A 15,210-nucleotide genomic window follows, 5' to 3' on the forward strand; every position below is an offset into this window, starting at 1 on the left:
ATTATTTATGCTGCTTTTTGACTTTAACACCAGTGTTACACAAGTGAATACACCCTGATGTTGTACTCGAGAAATTGTGTTTCCATAGCTAGGCCTGGCAGTGAGGAATTGTGAAGAGCAGAATCAACAACCTCTGCATAGGGTCAGGCCAGGGTGTGACATGGGTTATTTATGTGGTGTGTTTTTGTCTAGGGGTTTTTTGTAGGTTATGGGATTGTGGTTAGTGGGGTTGTCTAGAAAAGTCTATGGTTGCCTGGAGTGGTTCTCAATCAGAGACAGGTGTTTATCGTTGTCTCTGATTGGGAACCATATTTAGGCAGCCATATTCTTTGAGTGTTTCGTGGGTGATTGTTCCTGTCTTTGTGTTTGTTACACAAGATAGGGCTGTTTTCGGTTTTTCACGTTTTCTTGTATATTGTTCTATTTTCATCTTTATTAAAGATGTATCACAATAACCACGCTACATTTCGGTCCGCCTCTCCTTCAACAGAAGAAACCCGTGACAGTGACCGTACGTACATACCCCAACCAGAAACCATGGATTACAGGCAGCATCCGCACTGAGCTAAAGGCTAGAGCTGCTGCTTTCAAGGAGCGGGACTCTAACCCGGAAGCTTATAAGAAATCCCGCTATGCCCCCCTATGAACCATCAAACAGGCAAAGTGTCAATAGAGGACTAAGATCGAATCGCACTACACCGTCTCTGACGCTCGTCGGATGTGGCATTGCCTGCAAACCATTACAGACTACAAAGGGAAGCATAGTCAAGAGCTGCTCAGTAACACGAGCCTACTGGACGAGCTAAACTACTTCTATACACGCTTCGAGGCAAATAACACTGAAACGTGCATGAGAGCACCAGCTGTACCAGCCAATATGAGTAAGACCTTTAGACAGGTCAACATTCACAAGGCCGCAGGGCCAGACGGATTACCAGGACGTGTACTGAGAGCATGTGCTGACCAACTAGCAAGGGTCTTCACTGACATTTTCAACCTCTCCCTGTCCGAGTCTGTAATACCAACATGTTTCAAGCAGACCACCATAGTGCCTGTGCCCAAGAACACTAAGGTAACCTGCCTAAATGACTACCCACCCGCAGCACTCACGTCTGTAGCCATGAAGTGCTTTGAAAGGCTGGTCATGGCTCACATCAACACCATCATCCCAGAGACCTTAGACTCACTCCAATTTGCATATCCCCCCTAAAGATCCACAGATGATGCAGTCTCTATTGCACTGCACACTGCCATTTCCCACCTGGACAAAAGGATCACCTATGTGAGAATGCTATTCATAGACTACAGCTCAGCGTTCAACACTATAGTGCCCTCAAAGCTCATCGCTAAGCTAAGGACCCTGGGACTAAACACCTCCCTCTGCAACTGGATCCTGGACTTCCTGACGGGCCGCCCCCAGGTGGTAAGGATAGCTAGCAACACATCTGCCACGCTGATCCTCAATACATAGGGCCCCTCGGGTGCCTGCTCAGCCCCCTCCTGTACTCCCTGTTCACTCATGACTGCACGGCCAGGCACCACTCCAACACCATCATTAGAATTGCAGATGACACAACAGACAACAACGAGCCAGCCTACAGGGAGGAGACCTGGCTGTGTGGTGCCAGGTCAACAACCTCTCCCTCAATGTGATCAAGACAAAAAAGATGATTGTGGACTACAGGAAAAAGAGGACCGAGCACGCCCCCATTGTCATCGACGGGGCTGCAGTGGAGCAGGTTGAGCTTCAAGTTCCTTGGCATCCACATCACCAACCAACTGACATGGTCCAAGCACACCATGACAGTCGTGAAGCGGGCACTGCTTGGCCTCCAACCGCAAGGCACAACAGAGGGTAGTGCGAACGGCCCAGTACATTACTGGGGCCAAGCTTCCTACCATCCAAGACCTCAAAGACTCCAGCCACCCTAGTCATGGACTGTTCTCTCTGCTACCACACGGCAAGCGGTACCGGAGCCAAGTCTAGATCCAAGAGGCTTCTAAGCTTCTACCCCCAAGCCATAAGACCCCTGAACATCTAGTCAAATGTCTATCCAGACTATTCGCATTGCCTGCCCTCCCCTCCCCTCTGTTGTCATCTATACATAGTCACTTTAATTAATTAACTCTACCTACATGTACAGTACATACTCTCAACTAACCGGTGCCCCGCAAATAAGTATCTGTACCGGCATCCCCCTGTATATATTGTTATTTTTCTTTACTGCTCCTCTTTAATTACTTGTTACTTTTATCTCTTATTCTTATCCATATTTTTTAAACTGCTCTGTCAGTTAGGGGCTCGTAAGTAAGCATTTCACTGTAAGGTCTACACCTTTTGTATTCGGTGCATGTGACTAATTAAAAATATATATTTCACCTTTATTTGACCAGGTAGGCCAGTTGAAAACAAGTTCTCATTTACAACTGCAACCTGGTCAAGATAAAGCAAAACAGTGCGACAAAAACAACATCACAAAGTTACACATGGGATAAACAAACATACAGTCAATAACACAATAGAAAAATCTGTATACAGTGTGTGCAAATGAAGTAATGAGGTAAGGCAATAAATAGGCCAATAGTGGCGAAGAAATTACAACTTATCAGTTTACACTGGAGTTATATATGTGCAGATGAGGATGTGCAAGTTAAAATACTGGTGTGCAAAAGAGCAGAAAAACAAAAACACATATGGGTATGAGGTAGGTTGTTGGTTGGATGGGCTATTTACAGATGGGTGTACAGGTGTACAGCTGCAGCGATCGGTTAGCTGCTCTGACAGCTGACGCTTAAAGTTAGTGAGGAGATATGTCTCCAGTGATTTTTGCTGTTCGTTCCAGTCATTGGCAGCAGAGAACTGGAATTAAAGGCGGCCGAAGGGGGAATTGGCTTTGTGGATGACCAGTGAAATATACTTGCTGGAGCGCGTGCTCTGGGTGGGTGTTGCTATGGTGACCAGTGAGCTGAGATAAGGCAGAGCTATACCTAGCAAAGACTTATAGATGACCTGGAGCCAGTGGGTTTGGTGACAAATATGTAGGGAGGACCAGCCAACGAAAGCATACAGGTCGAGTGGTGGGTAGTATATGGGGCTTTGGTGACAAAACGGATGGCACTGTGATAGACTGCATTCAATGTTCTGAGTAGAGTGTTGGAGGCTATTTTGTATATGACATCGCCGAAGTCAAGGATCGGTAGGATCGAAACTGAGGGTATGTTTGGCAGCATGAGTGAAATTGTTGTGAAATAGGAAGCCGAATCTAGATTTAACTTTGGATTGGAGATGCTAAATGTGAGTCTGGAAGGAGAGTTTACAGTCTAGCCAGGCACATAGCTATAATAACATTTGATTTGATGTTCACAGTTAGCCATCGTTATGTAAAATAATGTAAAATAATTGTAACACCAGTGACAAAAAGGCAGCATAAAATTTTTATTTGTATTTAATGTAGTAAAAATATAAAATACATTAAGATAATGTAAAGGGGTTAACTATTACTTGGCTATAAGTTTTGGTAAAAAAAATATATATATATATATATATATATAAATATTAAAGTTGTCTGGTCAAAAAGCCACCATTTTCGGAGAACGAGCCTGAACGAAACCTGCGTTCACCACCACAATGACAACAATTCCCATTGTTCATTGCGCTGACTTTCACCTACCTATCAACGGACATCGCACCTCGAGGTTCTATGGGGGCTGTAGTTATTGTTTTCCCACGGAAGTATCCTCCCATTTTCCATAGGTTTCGCAAGGTTTGCATTGACGGTAGTGTGCGTTTCTCTGTTGGAAGAATTTAGTCGTTTTGGCATGAAATTCGTGTACAGGTAATATGATATTTATGGGAGAGAATCCATCGTGTTATAGATTATTTATCGGGGACATTAACACAGATTTACATTTGCTTGTGCGCCGAACAACAGCATGTCGTGGAGTTGACATCAATACAATAATAATTGATAACCTATTACGATCAAACAGTGCTTGTGGCGCGCATTTTCCATGTCTCATCAGCAGTGGTGCGATAGGCTAGCACTGGGTCACATAGTAACATTGACGATGTTACATTTGTGATACAATCGTTGTGGCGAATTTAAATTGGCTACACTCCTCTCATTTATGCATGTGGGATACAGTGGTGTTGGCTGACGTATTTTTCTTGAAGTTGAATAGCACTTCTCTTGATCTCTCATAGCCAATTTGCAGTCTATGAGTTTGTGTTTCCTGATCCCGGCTGTGTATCTTCAAATAGTTAGTTACATGAATTATTATAGATGATGAAATGTGGGGTAAAGATGTATAACTGCTGCAGTTTTGTTCTGCATTGGTTGCAGTGACCTCCATGGATGCAATGCATACAAGGAAATAACCAGGAAGTTATTCAGACATGCTAAGCCATTGGCTGCTCTGGTTGTCTGTCTCAACCACTACTGTATACATAACAGCTCAGTCTCTTTTTTTCTGAAAATGGCTGTTTTTCTCCCAATCTCTGAAAATTTTTATCTGTATCTTCCCTCAGCAATATTTGAATTTTTGGAGGCATGTCCAAGAAAAGGGGCAGGTATGTGTAAACATGTTGTTTTCTGTAAATATGTTATCATGACATGCACACTTTGGAATGTTCCTCTTTCCAGACTGTCAGGGTAAGCTACACTAGGCTTCACTTATGAGCAAATATGAATTGTTTAACTCTCATAATAACATGTAAAATATGTCCCACTTCCTTGTGAAATTATCCTATGAGTTTGCATATCCAACTATCACATACATAAATTGTGTCCCCAGAAAGCGGAGTAGTGGGGAGCTGAGTGACACCACAGTGATGACCCCTGACCCCAACAGTCTCCTGGGAGTGAGAATACAACACAACTGGAGGGAGAAGGGCAACCAGAGCAAATGGAAAGGCACCGTCCTGGACCGTCTCAGTGTCAACCCCTCACTATTCATGGTCAAGTACGACGGGTTTGACTGTGTCTACGGCATCGAGCTATTCAAGGACGAAAGGGTGTCTAATCTACAGGTTCTCACAGATAAACTTGGTGAGTGTTGTGAATGTGATGGGTTTGGCTCCTTTTTTAGATCAGGCTTCATATCCTCTGCTCTGAGTAATGCAAAGACTTCATAATTTGGTTTGCACGGGTTATGATGTGTTCTTACTGTATATCTGCTACTGCATGATCACACAGCAGGGACACAGTGGTTATGTGATGTTGGTCTCTGTCTTGATGACACTTATCTGCTTCCTCAGTCAACAACAAGATCAAGGTTCCTCACGGGGCAGAGGATTTGGTAGGCAAAGCGGTGGAGCACCTTTTTGAGAAGGAGGATGGAGAGAAGAACGAGTGGCGAGGCATGGTCCTCTCCAGGGCTCCCATTATGACTAACTGGTATTACATCACCTATGAGAAGGACCCAGTGCTATACATGTACCAGCTGTGGGACGACTATGCCGAGGGAGATCTCAGGATCTTACCTGAAGCAGGTATTGACCATTTCTCAGCTTCAGTAGCATCTCCACCTGCAGCAGTGTTCAGATACTTCCCCCTACAGAGAACTGGAGAGAGGCTGATTACAGAGTAGAACTTGTTTATTCTTTACACACCAATTATAAGATAGTGGATTTAGGAGGGTTACGTTACAGTATTTGCTGTGTTTGTTCTTGTAGAAAGGACAAATATTTATCGATGAATACTTATAAGCATAACATATTTTGATAATTCCCCTAAGCAGATTTCAAGAACAGACCCCTAGCATTGACATTATTCATTGTTTTTCCCTCTAGAAAATAAGCACTTGCTTCCGGCCGACCGAAAGCCAGGCGAGGAGACTGAGAGTCTTGTGGGTAAGCAGGTGGAGTATGTTACTGACAAAGGTGTGAAGCGAACAGGCCTGGTGATCTACCAAGTCCCTGCCAAGCCCTCTGTATACTACATCAAATACGACGATGACTTTCACATCCATGTCTACGACCTGGTCAAGACCACATAGGACACTTGTTTACTCACTCCATCGCTTACTTTTCACTTATCCTCCACTCTCTATCTCTCGAACTACCTAAAGGCCCTGGAGGGTTTAACAGTTATGCTTTGTCATTCAGGAAGTGCAATCTATTAGTCCACATTGAATCTAGTTCTATGATATGCACAGCAGAACTGTAGCAATGATATTGTAGGCCACTAGGAGGAGGGTGGGAACGTGTACACTTGGAAGGACCTTTTTACCCTCCCCACTTCTTTGGTTACCCCATTTCCTGGTTGTGCTCCACCGTAGACTCACATCTTGGACAGTCCAGGAGTGCACCTTGCCCTATGACAGACTCACATCTTGGACAGTCCAGGAGTGCACCTTGCCCTATGACAGACTCACATCTTGGACAGTCCAGGAGTGCACCTTGCCCTATGACAGACTCACATCTTGGACAGTCCAGGAGTGCACCTTGCCCTATGACAGACTCACATCTTGGACAGTCCAGGAGTGCACCTTGCCCTATGACAGACTCACATCTTGGACAGTCCAGGAGTGCACATTGCCCTATGACAGACTCACATCTTGGACAGTCCAGGAGTGCATCTTGCCCTATGACAGACTCACATCTTGGACAGTCCAGGAGTGCACCTTGCCCTATGACAGACTCACATCTTGGACAGTCCAGGAGTGCATCTTGCCCTATGACAGACTCACATCTTGGACAGTCCAGGAGTGCATCTTGCCCTATGACAGACTTACAGTATAGTGCAAGAATGACCACATTTCAATTGTTTCCCACATCCTGATGCTTAATTCAAAGCAGAACTGAATTATATATTATAAAACTTAAAGCTGGCCCCAGTAGCCATTCATATTTGGTCCTTGAATGGCCAAACAGCGAGCATGATGTATAAGTGAATCTTTGTAGAGACTAGTTTGAGCTGTTTTGTTCAGTGAAGTGTTAGCTTTGAAAGTGAAATGCAGTAAGCTGTGATGCCCCTGAAAGCATCATTACATGTTTTTGTTGTCTTTATCAATAGGCAACTAACTTTGTTTGATTTGTCAGTCAGTTCATAGACAATCATTCCTTGATAAACCCACAGTGCTATCATTGGATTCATAGCACTGGGTTGCACTGGCCTAGGAGTAGTGTATAGCAGTGTCTCCCAACTCCAGTCCTCGAGTACCCCTAACAGCACACCATTTTGTTGTTGGCCTGAACAACCTCACCTGATTCAACTCATTGGGGGCTTGATGATTAGTTAACCATTGGAATCTGTGTGCTTATCCAGGGCTACAACAAAAATGTTTGCTGTTGGGGTTATTGGACAACTGGAGTTGAGAAGCACTGCTGTGTGGTGATGGTTCAAACACTATTTTGAACTGCCTAATATAACATTCATAATGCTAAATCAAGACTTTCCAGATCAGGAAAACTCCTGGCCCTAACAATACCTGACATGTTAAAAACATCATCAGACTGTATGATAAGCTTGAGGAGTAGAATAGAGGCAGGACTTTACACTACATTCTGATCTTCAATAGAAAACAAACAAGCATCATAAAGTGCCTTCAGGCTGATCATGTTGCCATACTCTATATATTTGCTAACCTCTCACAATTTTATTCTGTTTAATGTTAAAGCCACTATTTGGTCAGTATTAGTAAAAGTAAAAAATGCTCGAAAGAAACAAACGTGTCAAAGACTGAGTGAAGAGGTTGTTGCTATTGTCAGTTTGTATTAGAGAATATGTGCAATGTTGGTAATTACTGCAGTATACAATAATTTCCCCCAATATAACATCCATGACCAACAACAAGTGGTATATTGTAGCAATGGTAAACCATAATGATAAAACGCATGGAGAAAATAAATCATTTATAACACGGCACACAGTATTTCATCTGTAACTTTAGATTGTGTTGTAAATGTATGCTGTTGTGATTACTTCCTTTATATTGTAAATATCCCATTGAAACACCAGCTTTAAAACCCATCTACAAATCTCACCTAGAGAAATGCAGCAAAGACAGCTTCCAAAAAAATCCTTAGGCCTGGTCTCTTGAGGAAAAATACAAGTTTTCACTTTTTAATCTTATTTTAAAGATTTGAGAGCTACACTCCATAATGTAATCCCAGGAAGTCCAAAACTCAAATGGACTGGCTAGGATCATTCAGATTTACAGTCTCCAGTCCTACTCACCACTCCAGGGTATCCAGTCTATCTTTTTACACAGTACATTGGTGCATAGGGGTCATTGTACTTAGGCTGTGTTTAGACAGGCAGCCCAATTCTGATCTTGTTTTTCACGAATTGGTCTTTTGACCAATCAGATTATCTCTGAAAAAGGTCTGAAAGGATCTGATGTGAAAAGTCCAATTAGCGGGGAAAAAATACTGAATTGGGCTGCCAGTATAAATGTAGCCTTTTATTGTCAGATTTGCATGCATAACTTGAATGCAACCAAGCATATTGGTTATGACAGTTGCAGAGGTATAATATGATATATCTGGAAGATAATTTTGTGGCAGTCTTTGCAGTCCAATTTTAGTAAAATGTTTAGCTAGAAAATGTGACTGTAAAAAAACTAAAATTGTCAGGGCTTATCTATAGACGGGTTAGCTGACGTCATGAAAACGATGTGCACGCTTCAATGGGGCAGAAGACAGTGTGTTGTGATTCTGGATGGTCAGATAGCTAGCAACAATGACAAGAACCTGCCACGTTTGGAATCCGTAGGTGGCTCGTTTTATCTATTTCTTGATACCATGTCTATGCTAATATTCTGTAATGTTATATTTGAGGGGCAAGTGTATGGGGTCAATTTCACGCCATATGTATTGAATTCAAAATATTTAAAAAAAAACGTGAACATGAAAAATAAAGTTGAGAATGTTAACATATTTTCGAGAACGTGTGAAATAATAGATGTTGATCAAAAACCAAACAATTGAAAGCAAAATGTATAGAGTTGTAAACAAAAACAATACATCAACTTTTAAGCAAATAATTTTAAAACGAGAGCAAAAACTCTTAAGACAAACGATATATTTTTTTTATTTGAAAACTAATGCAAAAATAGTTTTCGGTTAAATGTTCAATCAATCCTGTTGAATACATTTTGCCTACATGTGCTACCTTTTTGTTGCACAACTCGTATCTTTTCTTTCGATGTCTGTTTCTTTGCTTTCACTACCAGTCTTTTCGATTGCGAGTTTTGGCATTATTTTTCCGTGAAGGGCGGGGTTTAGAGGGATGCGTAGACAATGAGTCTCCATTGGTTCACTAGTTTTGGAGTGGCGGTTCGTCTTAACCCAATCAATGAACATGATAGACAGGCTTTTTTTCTATTGCCTACTTAGGTAGACAGTCTGACGTCACCTGGTTTTAGGGTTTTAGTTAACGTACTTCAAAATTGTCAGTCACGGGTCAATAATGTACGGATATATATACATATGACTTACCTGTTGCACAACGTTTGGCGCAGGTGTATGGCGAACCAGTTACCAACACCTGCGCCGAATGTTGTGCAACAGGTAAGTCATATGTTTACCTAAGTAGTTAGATGGTTTGTCATTAAATGTATTAGATAGACATGCTTCTAATATCCGTACATTATTGACCTGCGACTGACAATTTTGAAGTACGTTAACTAAAACCCTAAAACCAGGTGACGTCAGACCGTATACTTACAGGCTTTTTTTCTATTACCTACTTATCATGTTCATTGATCGGGTTAAGACAAACCGTCATTCCAAAACTAGTGGACCAATGGAGACTCATTGTCTACACCTCCCTCTAAACCCTGCCCTTCACGGAAAAATAATTTCAAAACTCGCAATCGAAAAGACTGGCAGTGAAAGCAAAGAAACAGCCAACAAAAGCAAAGATACAAGTAGTGTAACCAACAGGTAGTACATGCAGGCAAGAGCGTAGGCAACATGTACAGTGCCTTGCGAAAGTATTCGGCCCCCTTGAACTTTGCGACCTTTTGCCACATTTCAGGCTTCAAACATAAAGATATAAAACTGTATTTGTTTGTGAAGAATCAACAACAAATGGGACACAATCATGAAGTGGAACGACATTTATTGGATATTTCAAACTTTTTTAACAAATCAAAAACTGAAAAATTGGGCGTGCAAAATTATTCAGCCCCCTTAAGTTAATACTTTGTAGCGCCACCATTTTCTGCGATTACAGCTGTAAGTCGCTTGGGGTATGTCTCTATCAGTTTTGCACATCGAGAGACTGACATTTTTTCCCATTCCTCCTTGCAAAACAGCTCGAGCTCAGTGAGGTTGGATGGAGAGCATTTGTGAACAGCAGTTTTCAGTTCTTTCCACAGATTCTCGATTGGATTCAGGTCTGGACTTTGACTTGGCCATTCTGACACCTGGATATGTTTATTTTTGAACCATTCCATTGTAGATTTTGCTTTATGTTTTGGATCATTGTCTTGTTGGAAGACAAATCTCTGTCGCAGACTCAATCCGGTTTTCTTCCAGAATGGTCCTGTATTTGGCTCCATCCATCTTCCCATCAATTTTAACCATCTTCCCTGTCCCTGCTGAAGAAAAGCAGCCCCAAACCATGATGCTGCCAACACCATGTTTGACAGTGGGGATGGTGTGTTCAGCTGTGTTGCTTTTACGCCAAACATAACGTTTTGCATTGTTGCCAAAAAGTTCAATTTTGGTTTCATCTGACCAGAGCACCTTCTTCCACATGTTTGGTGTGTCTCCCAGGTGGCTTGTGGCAAACTTTAAACAACACTTTTTGTGGATATCTTTAAGAAATGGCTTTCTTCTTGCCACTCTTCCATAAAGGCCAGATTTGTGCAATATACGACTGATTGTTGTCCTATGGACAGAGTCTCCCACCTCAGCTGTAGATCTCTGCAGTTCATCCAAAGTGATCATGGGCCTCTTGGCTGCATCTCTGATCAGTCTTCTCCTTGTATGAGCTGAAAGTTTAGAGGGACGGCCAGGTCTTGGTAGATTTGCAGTGGTCTGATACTCCTTCCATTTCAATATTATCGCTTGCACAGTGCTCCTTGGGATGTTTAAAGCTTGGGAAATCTTTTTGTATCCAAATCCGGCTTTAAACTTCTTCACAACAGTATCTCGGACCTGCCTGGTGTGTTCCTTGTTCTTCATGATGCTCTCTGCGCTTTTAACGGACCTCTGAGACTATCACAGTGCAGGTGCATTTATACGGAGACTTGATTACACACAGGTGGATTGTATTTATCATCATTAGTCATTTAGGTCAACATTGGATCATTCAGAGATCCTCACTGAACTTCTGGAGAGAGTTTGCTGCACTGAAAGTAAAGGGGCTGAATAATTTTGCACGCCCAATTTTTCAGTTTTTGATTTGTTAAAAAAGTTTGAAATATCCAATAAATGTCGTTCCACTTCATGATTGTGTCCCACTTGTTGTTGATTCTTCACAAAAAAATACAGTTTTATATCTTTATGTTTGAAGCCTGAAATGTGGCAAAAGGTCGCAAAGTTCAAGGGGGCCGAATACCTTCGCAAGGCACTGTATTCAACAGGATTGGTTGCTAGGCAAGTTGAACTGAAAACGATTTTTGCATTCGTTTTCAAATTTATATATTTTTTACCATTTGTCATAGAGTTATCCTCTCGCTTTAAAATAATTTGCTTTCAAGTTTTTGGGTTTTGCTTCTGTCTTATTTTTGTTTACAATTCTATACATTTTGCTTTCAATTGTTTGGTTTTTGATTTCAACATCCATTATTTCACCCATCCTCAAAAACATGTTTACATTCTCAACTTTATTTTTCATGTTCACGATATTTGATTTTGAATTCAATACATATGGCGTGAAATTGACCCCATACAAGTGCTCATTGTTCACATTTGTTTTCAATAAACATTGGAGACAAAATATAGTTTGTCAAAAATTTGAGCCAACCTTGAATGTTTTGCCCCATAGTTGCGTACGTGTCGGTTTTGTTGCAAAACAACCAACCTCTCAATGCTACTTGTATCACCACCATTTGTGTTGTGGTGTTTCTATGTACAGTAAAATGAAACTCCAAAAGATTGTGTGCACTCTTCTGTTATTGTGCATTTCTTTTTTTACTCCTCCCAGGTCTGGAGTTGTGTTGTTGATTGCTACATTTGTGTAATTGTTATGTTGTGAGTAATAACGTTTTTTTTGTGGTTTTTTTGCACATCCCTTTCCTCTGCCATTTCACCCATTGGATGTGATTTAGGTTCAGAATGATGTACAGTTGTGATTAAATTTGACACACTTTTAACCCCCCCACTCCCCCAAGTTATAGGACTTTGAGGCAGTATACATTGTAGAATGTAATTAATAATACTATTGACCCAACCTCATATTCAAGTACCTTAAATAAGTAGGCTAAGACATATCTTAAAGTGGTTTCCAACCAGGGGTACAAGGCCCCCTCGGGGTACTTTGCCTTTCCACAGGGAGTACATGAGAAGACACGAGACCATAGGCCAGGGTTCCCGACCTGGCGGCCCGCAGGGGGTTTTATTTGTCCCCACAAGTTGAGCCTCCTTTCCAAAAAAAATCATATATATATTTTGTATTTTAGACATAAGGCTGTAAAAATACCAGCAAATCAGCTACCAGTGATTTTAATTTTGGAAATCTGTTCCAAAGTATTCCCACACACAAGAGAGATATGTGATCATACTGTACAGAAGTATTCAGACCCCCTTTTCCACATTTTGTTACGTTACAGCCTTATTCTGAAATTAATTAAATAAAACAATTTCCTCACCATCTACACACAATACCCCATAATGACAACACGAAAACAGGTTTTTGGCAATGTTAACAAATTTCTGAAAAAACAAAAAAAACATCTTATTTACATATGTATTCAGACCCTTTGCTATAAGACTTGAAATTGAGCTCAGGTGCATCCTGATTCTATTGATCATCCATGATGTGATTGGAGTCTGCCTGTGGTAAATTCAATTGATTGGACTTGATTTGGAAAGGCCCACACCTGTCTATAAGTTGACAGTGCATGTCAGAGCAAGAACCAAGCAATGAGGTCGAAGGAATTGTCCATAGAGCGCCAAGACAGGATTGTGTCGAGGCACAGATCTGGGGAAAATATTTCCACAGCATTGAAGGTTCCTAAGAACACAGTGGCCTCCATCCTTAAATGGAAGAAGTTTGGAACCACCAAGAGCTGGCCACCTGGTCAAACAGAGCAATCGGGGGAGAAGGGCCTTGGTCAGGGAGGTGACCAAGAACCCGATGGTCACTGACAGAGCTCTAGAGTTCTTCTGTGGAGATGGGAGAACCTTCCAGTAGGACAACCATCTCTGCAGCACTCCACCAAGTAGGCCTTTGGTAGTGTGGCAAGACGGAAGCCACTCCTCAGTAAAAGGCACATGACAGCCCACTTGGAGTTGGCCAAAGACTTTGCCTAAAGAGTCTCAGACCATGAGAAATAAGATTCTCTGGTCTGAGGAAACCAAGTTTGAATTTTTTGGCGTGAATGCCAAGTGCCACGTCTGGAGGATACCTGGCAATATCACTACGGTGGAGCATGTTTTTCAGCTGCAGGGACTGGGAGACTAGTCAGGATTGAGGCAAAGATGAATGGAGCAAAGTACAGAGAGATCCTTAATGAAAACCTGCTCCAGAGCACTCAGGACCTCAAGCTTGGGCGAAGGTTCACCTTCCAACAAGACAACGACCCTAAGCACACAGCCAAGACAGGCAACATCCGCACTGAGCTAAAGGGTAGAGCTGACGCTTTCAAGGAGCGGGACTCTAACCCGGAAGCTTATAAGAAATCCTGCTATGCCCTCCGGTGAACCATCAAAGGCAAAGCATCAATACAGGACTAAGATTGAATCGTACTACACCGGCTCCGACGCTCGTTGGATGTGGCAGGGATTGCAAACTATTAGACTACAAAAGAAAGCACAGCCGAGAGCTGCCCAGTGACACAAGCCTACCAGACTAGCTAAATTACTTCTATGCTCGCTTCGAGGTAAGTAACACTCAAACATGCATGAGGGCATCAGCTGTTCCGCAGACTGTGTGATCATGCTCGCCGCAGCTGATGTAAGGCCTTTAAACAGGTCAACATTCACAAGGCCGCAGGGCCAGGCAGATTACCAGGACTTGTACTCTTGAGCATGTGCTGACCAACTGGCAAGTGTCTTCACTGACACTTTCAACCTCTCCCTGTCCGAGTCTGTAATACCAACATGTTTCAAGCAGACCACCATTGTCCCTGTGCCCAAGAACACTAACGTAACCTGCCTAAAGGACTACCGACCCGTAGCACTCATGTCTGTAGCCATGAAGTGCTTTGAAAGGCTGGTCATGGTTCACATCAACACCATTATCCCAGAAACCCTAGACCCACTCCAATTTGCATACCGCCTCAAAAGATCCACAGATGATGCAGTCTCTATTGCACTGCACACTGCCATTTCCCACCTGGACAAAAGGAACACCTATGTGAGAATGCTATTCATAGACTACAGCTCAGCGTTCAACATTATAGGGCCCTCAAAGCTCATCACTAAGCTGAGGACCCTGGGACTAAACACCTCCCTCTGCAACTGGATCCTGGACTTCCTGACGGGCCGCCCCCAGGTGGTAAGGGTAGGTATCAACACATCCGCCACGCTGATCCTCAACACGGGGGCCCCTCAGGTGTGCGTAATCAGTCCCCTCTTGTACTCCCTGTTCACTCAAGACAACACGGCCAGGCACGACTCCAACACCATCATTAAGTTTGCAGATGACACAACAGTGGTAGGCCTGATCACCGACAATGACAAGACGGCCTATAGGGAGGAGGTCCAAGATCTGACCATGTGGTGCAGGAACAACAACCTCTCCCTCAATGTGATCAAGACAGAGGAGGATTGTGGACTACAGGAAAAGGAGTACTGAGCACGCCCACATTCTCATTGACGGGGCTGTAGTGAAGCAGGTTGAGATCTTCAAGTACAGTGCCTTGCGAAAGTATTCGGCCCCCTTGAACTTTGCGACCTTTTGCCACATTTCAGGCTTCAAACATAAAGATATAAAACTGTATTTTTTTGTGAAGAATCAACAACAAGTGGGACACAATCATGAAGTGGAACGACATTTATTGGATATTTCAAACTTTTTTAACAAATCAAAAACTGAAAAATTGGGCATGCAAAATTATTCAGCCCCTTTACTTTCAGTGCAGCAAACTCTC

At 42.5% G+C, this 15,210-nt stretch overlaps 1 protein-coding gene across 1 annotated transcript; it reads left to right on the plus strand.

Annotated features, from left to right (window-relative positions):
• The first annotated feature begins 3,697 nt into the window (after positions 1-3,697).
• On the plus strand, positions 3,698-8,970 carry LOC110521420 (spindlin-Z). The gene is made up of 5 exons (XM_021598952.2): positions 3,698-3,836; positions 4,529-4,570; positions 4,795-5,048; positions 5,258-5,491; positions 5,792-8,970. Exons 2-5 carry the CDS (start codon positions 4,551-4,553, stop codon positions 5,995-5,997), a joined length of 714 nt encoding a protein of 237 aa, XP_021454627.1. The 5' UTR covers positions 3,698-3,836; positions 4,529-4,550; the 3' UTR covers positions 5,998-8,970.
• The last annotated feature ends 6,240 nt before the right edge of the window (positions 8,971-15,210 follow it).

The sequence above is a fragment of the Oncorhynchus mykiss genome, chromosome 30 (assembly GCF_013265735.2).
Source record: "Oncorhynchus mykiss isolate Arlee chromosome 30, USDA_OmykA_1.1, whole genome shotgun sequence".
Taxonomy (NCBI): domain Eukaryota; kingdom Metazoa; phylum Chordata; class Actinopteri; order Salmoniformes; family Salmonidae; genus Oncorhynchus; species Oncorhynchus mykiss.

Bases quoted from the DNA above. Each gene is read 5' to 3' on its own strand.
- LOC110521420 (XM_021598952.2), top strand. From the start codon at position 4,551: ATGTCCAAGAAAAGGGGCAG. The intron at 4,571-4,794 runs GTATGTGTAAAC...TTGTGTCCCCAG, and splicing joins ATGTCCAAGAAAAGGGGCAG to AAAGCGGAGTAGTGGGGAGC. The intron at 5,492-5,791 runs GTATTGACCATT...TTTTCCCTCTAG, and splicing joins CAGGATCTTACCTGAAGCAG to AAAATAAGCACTTGCTTCCG.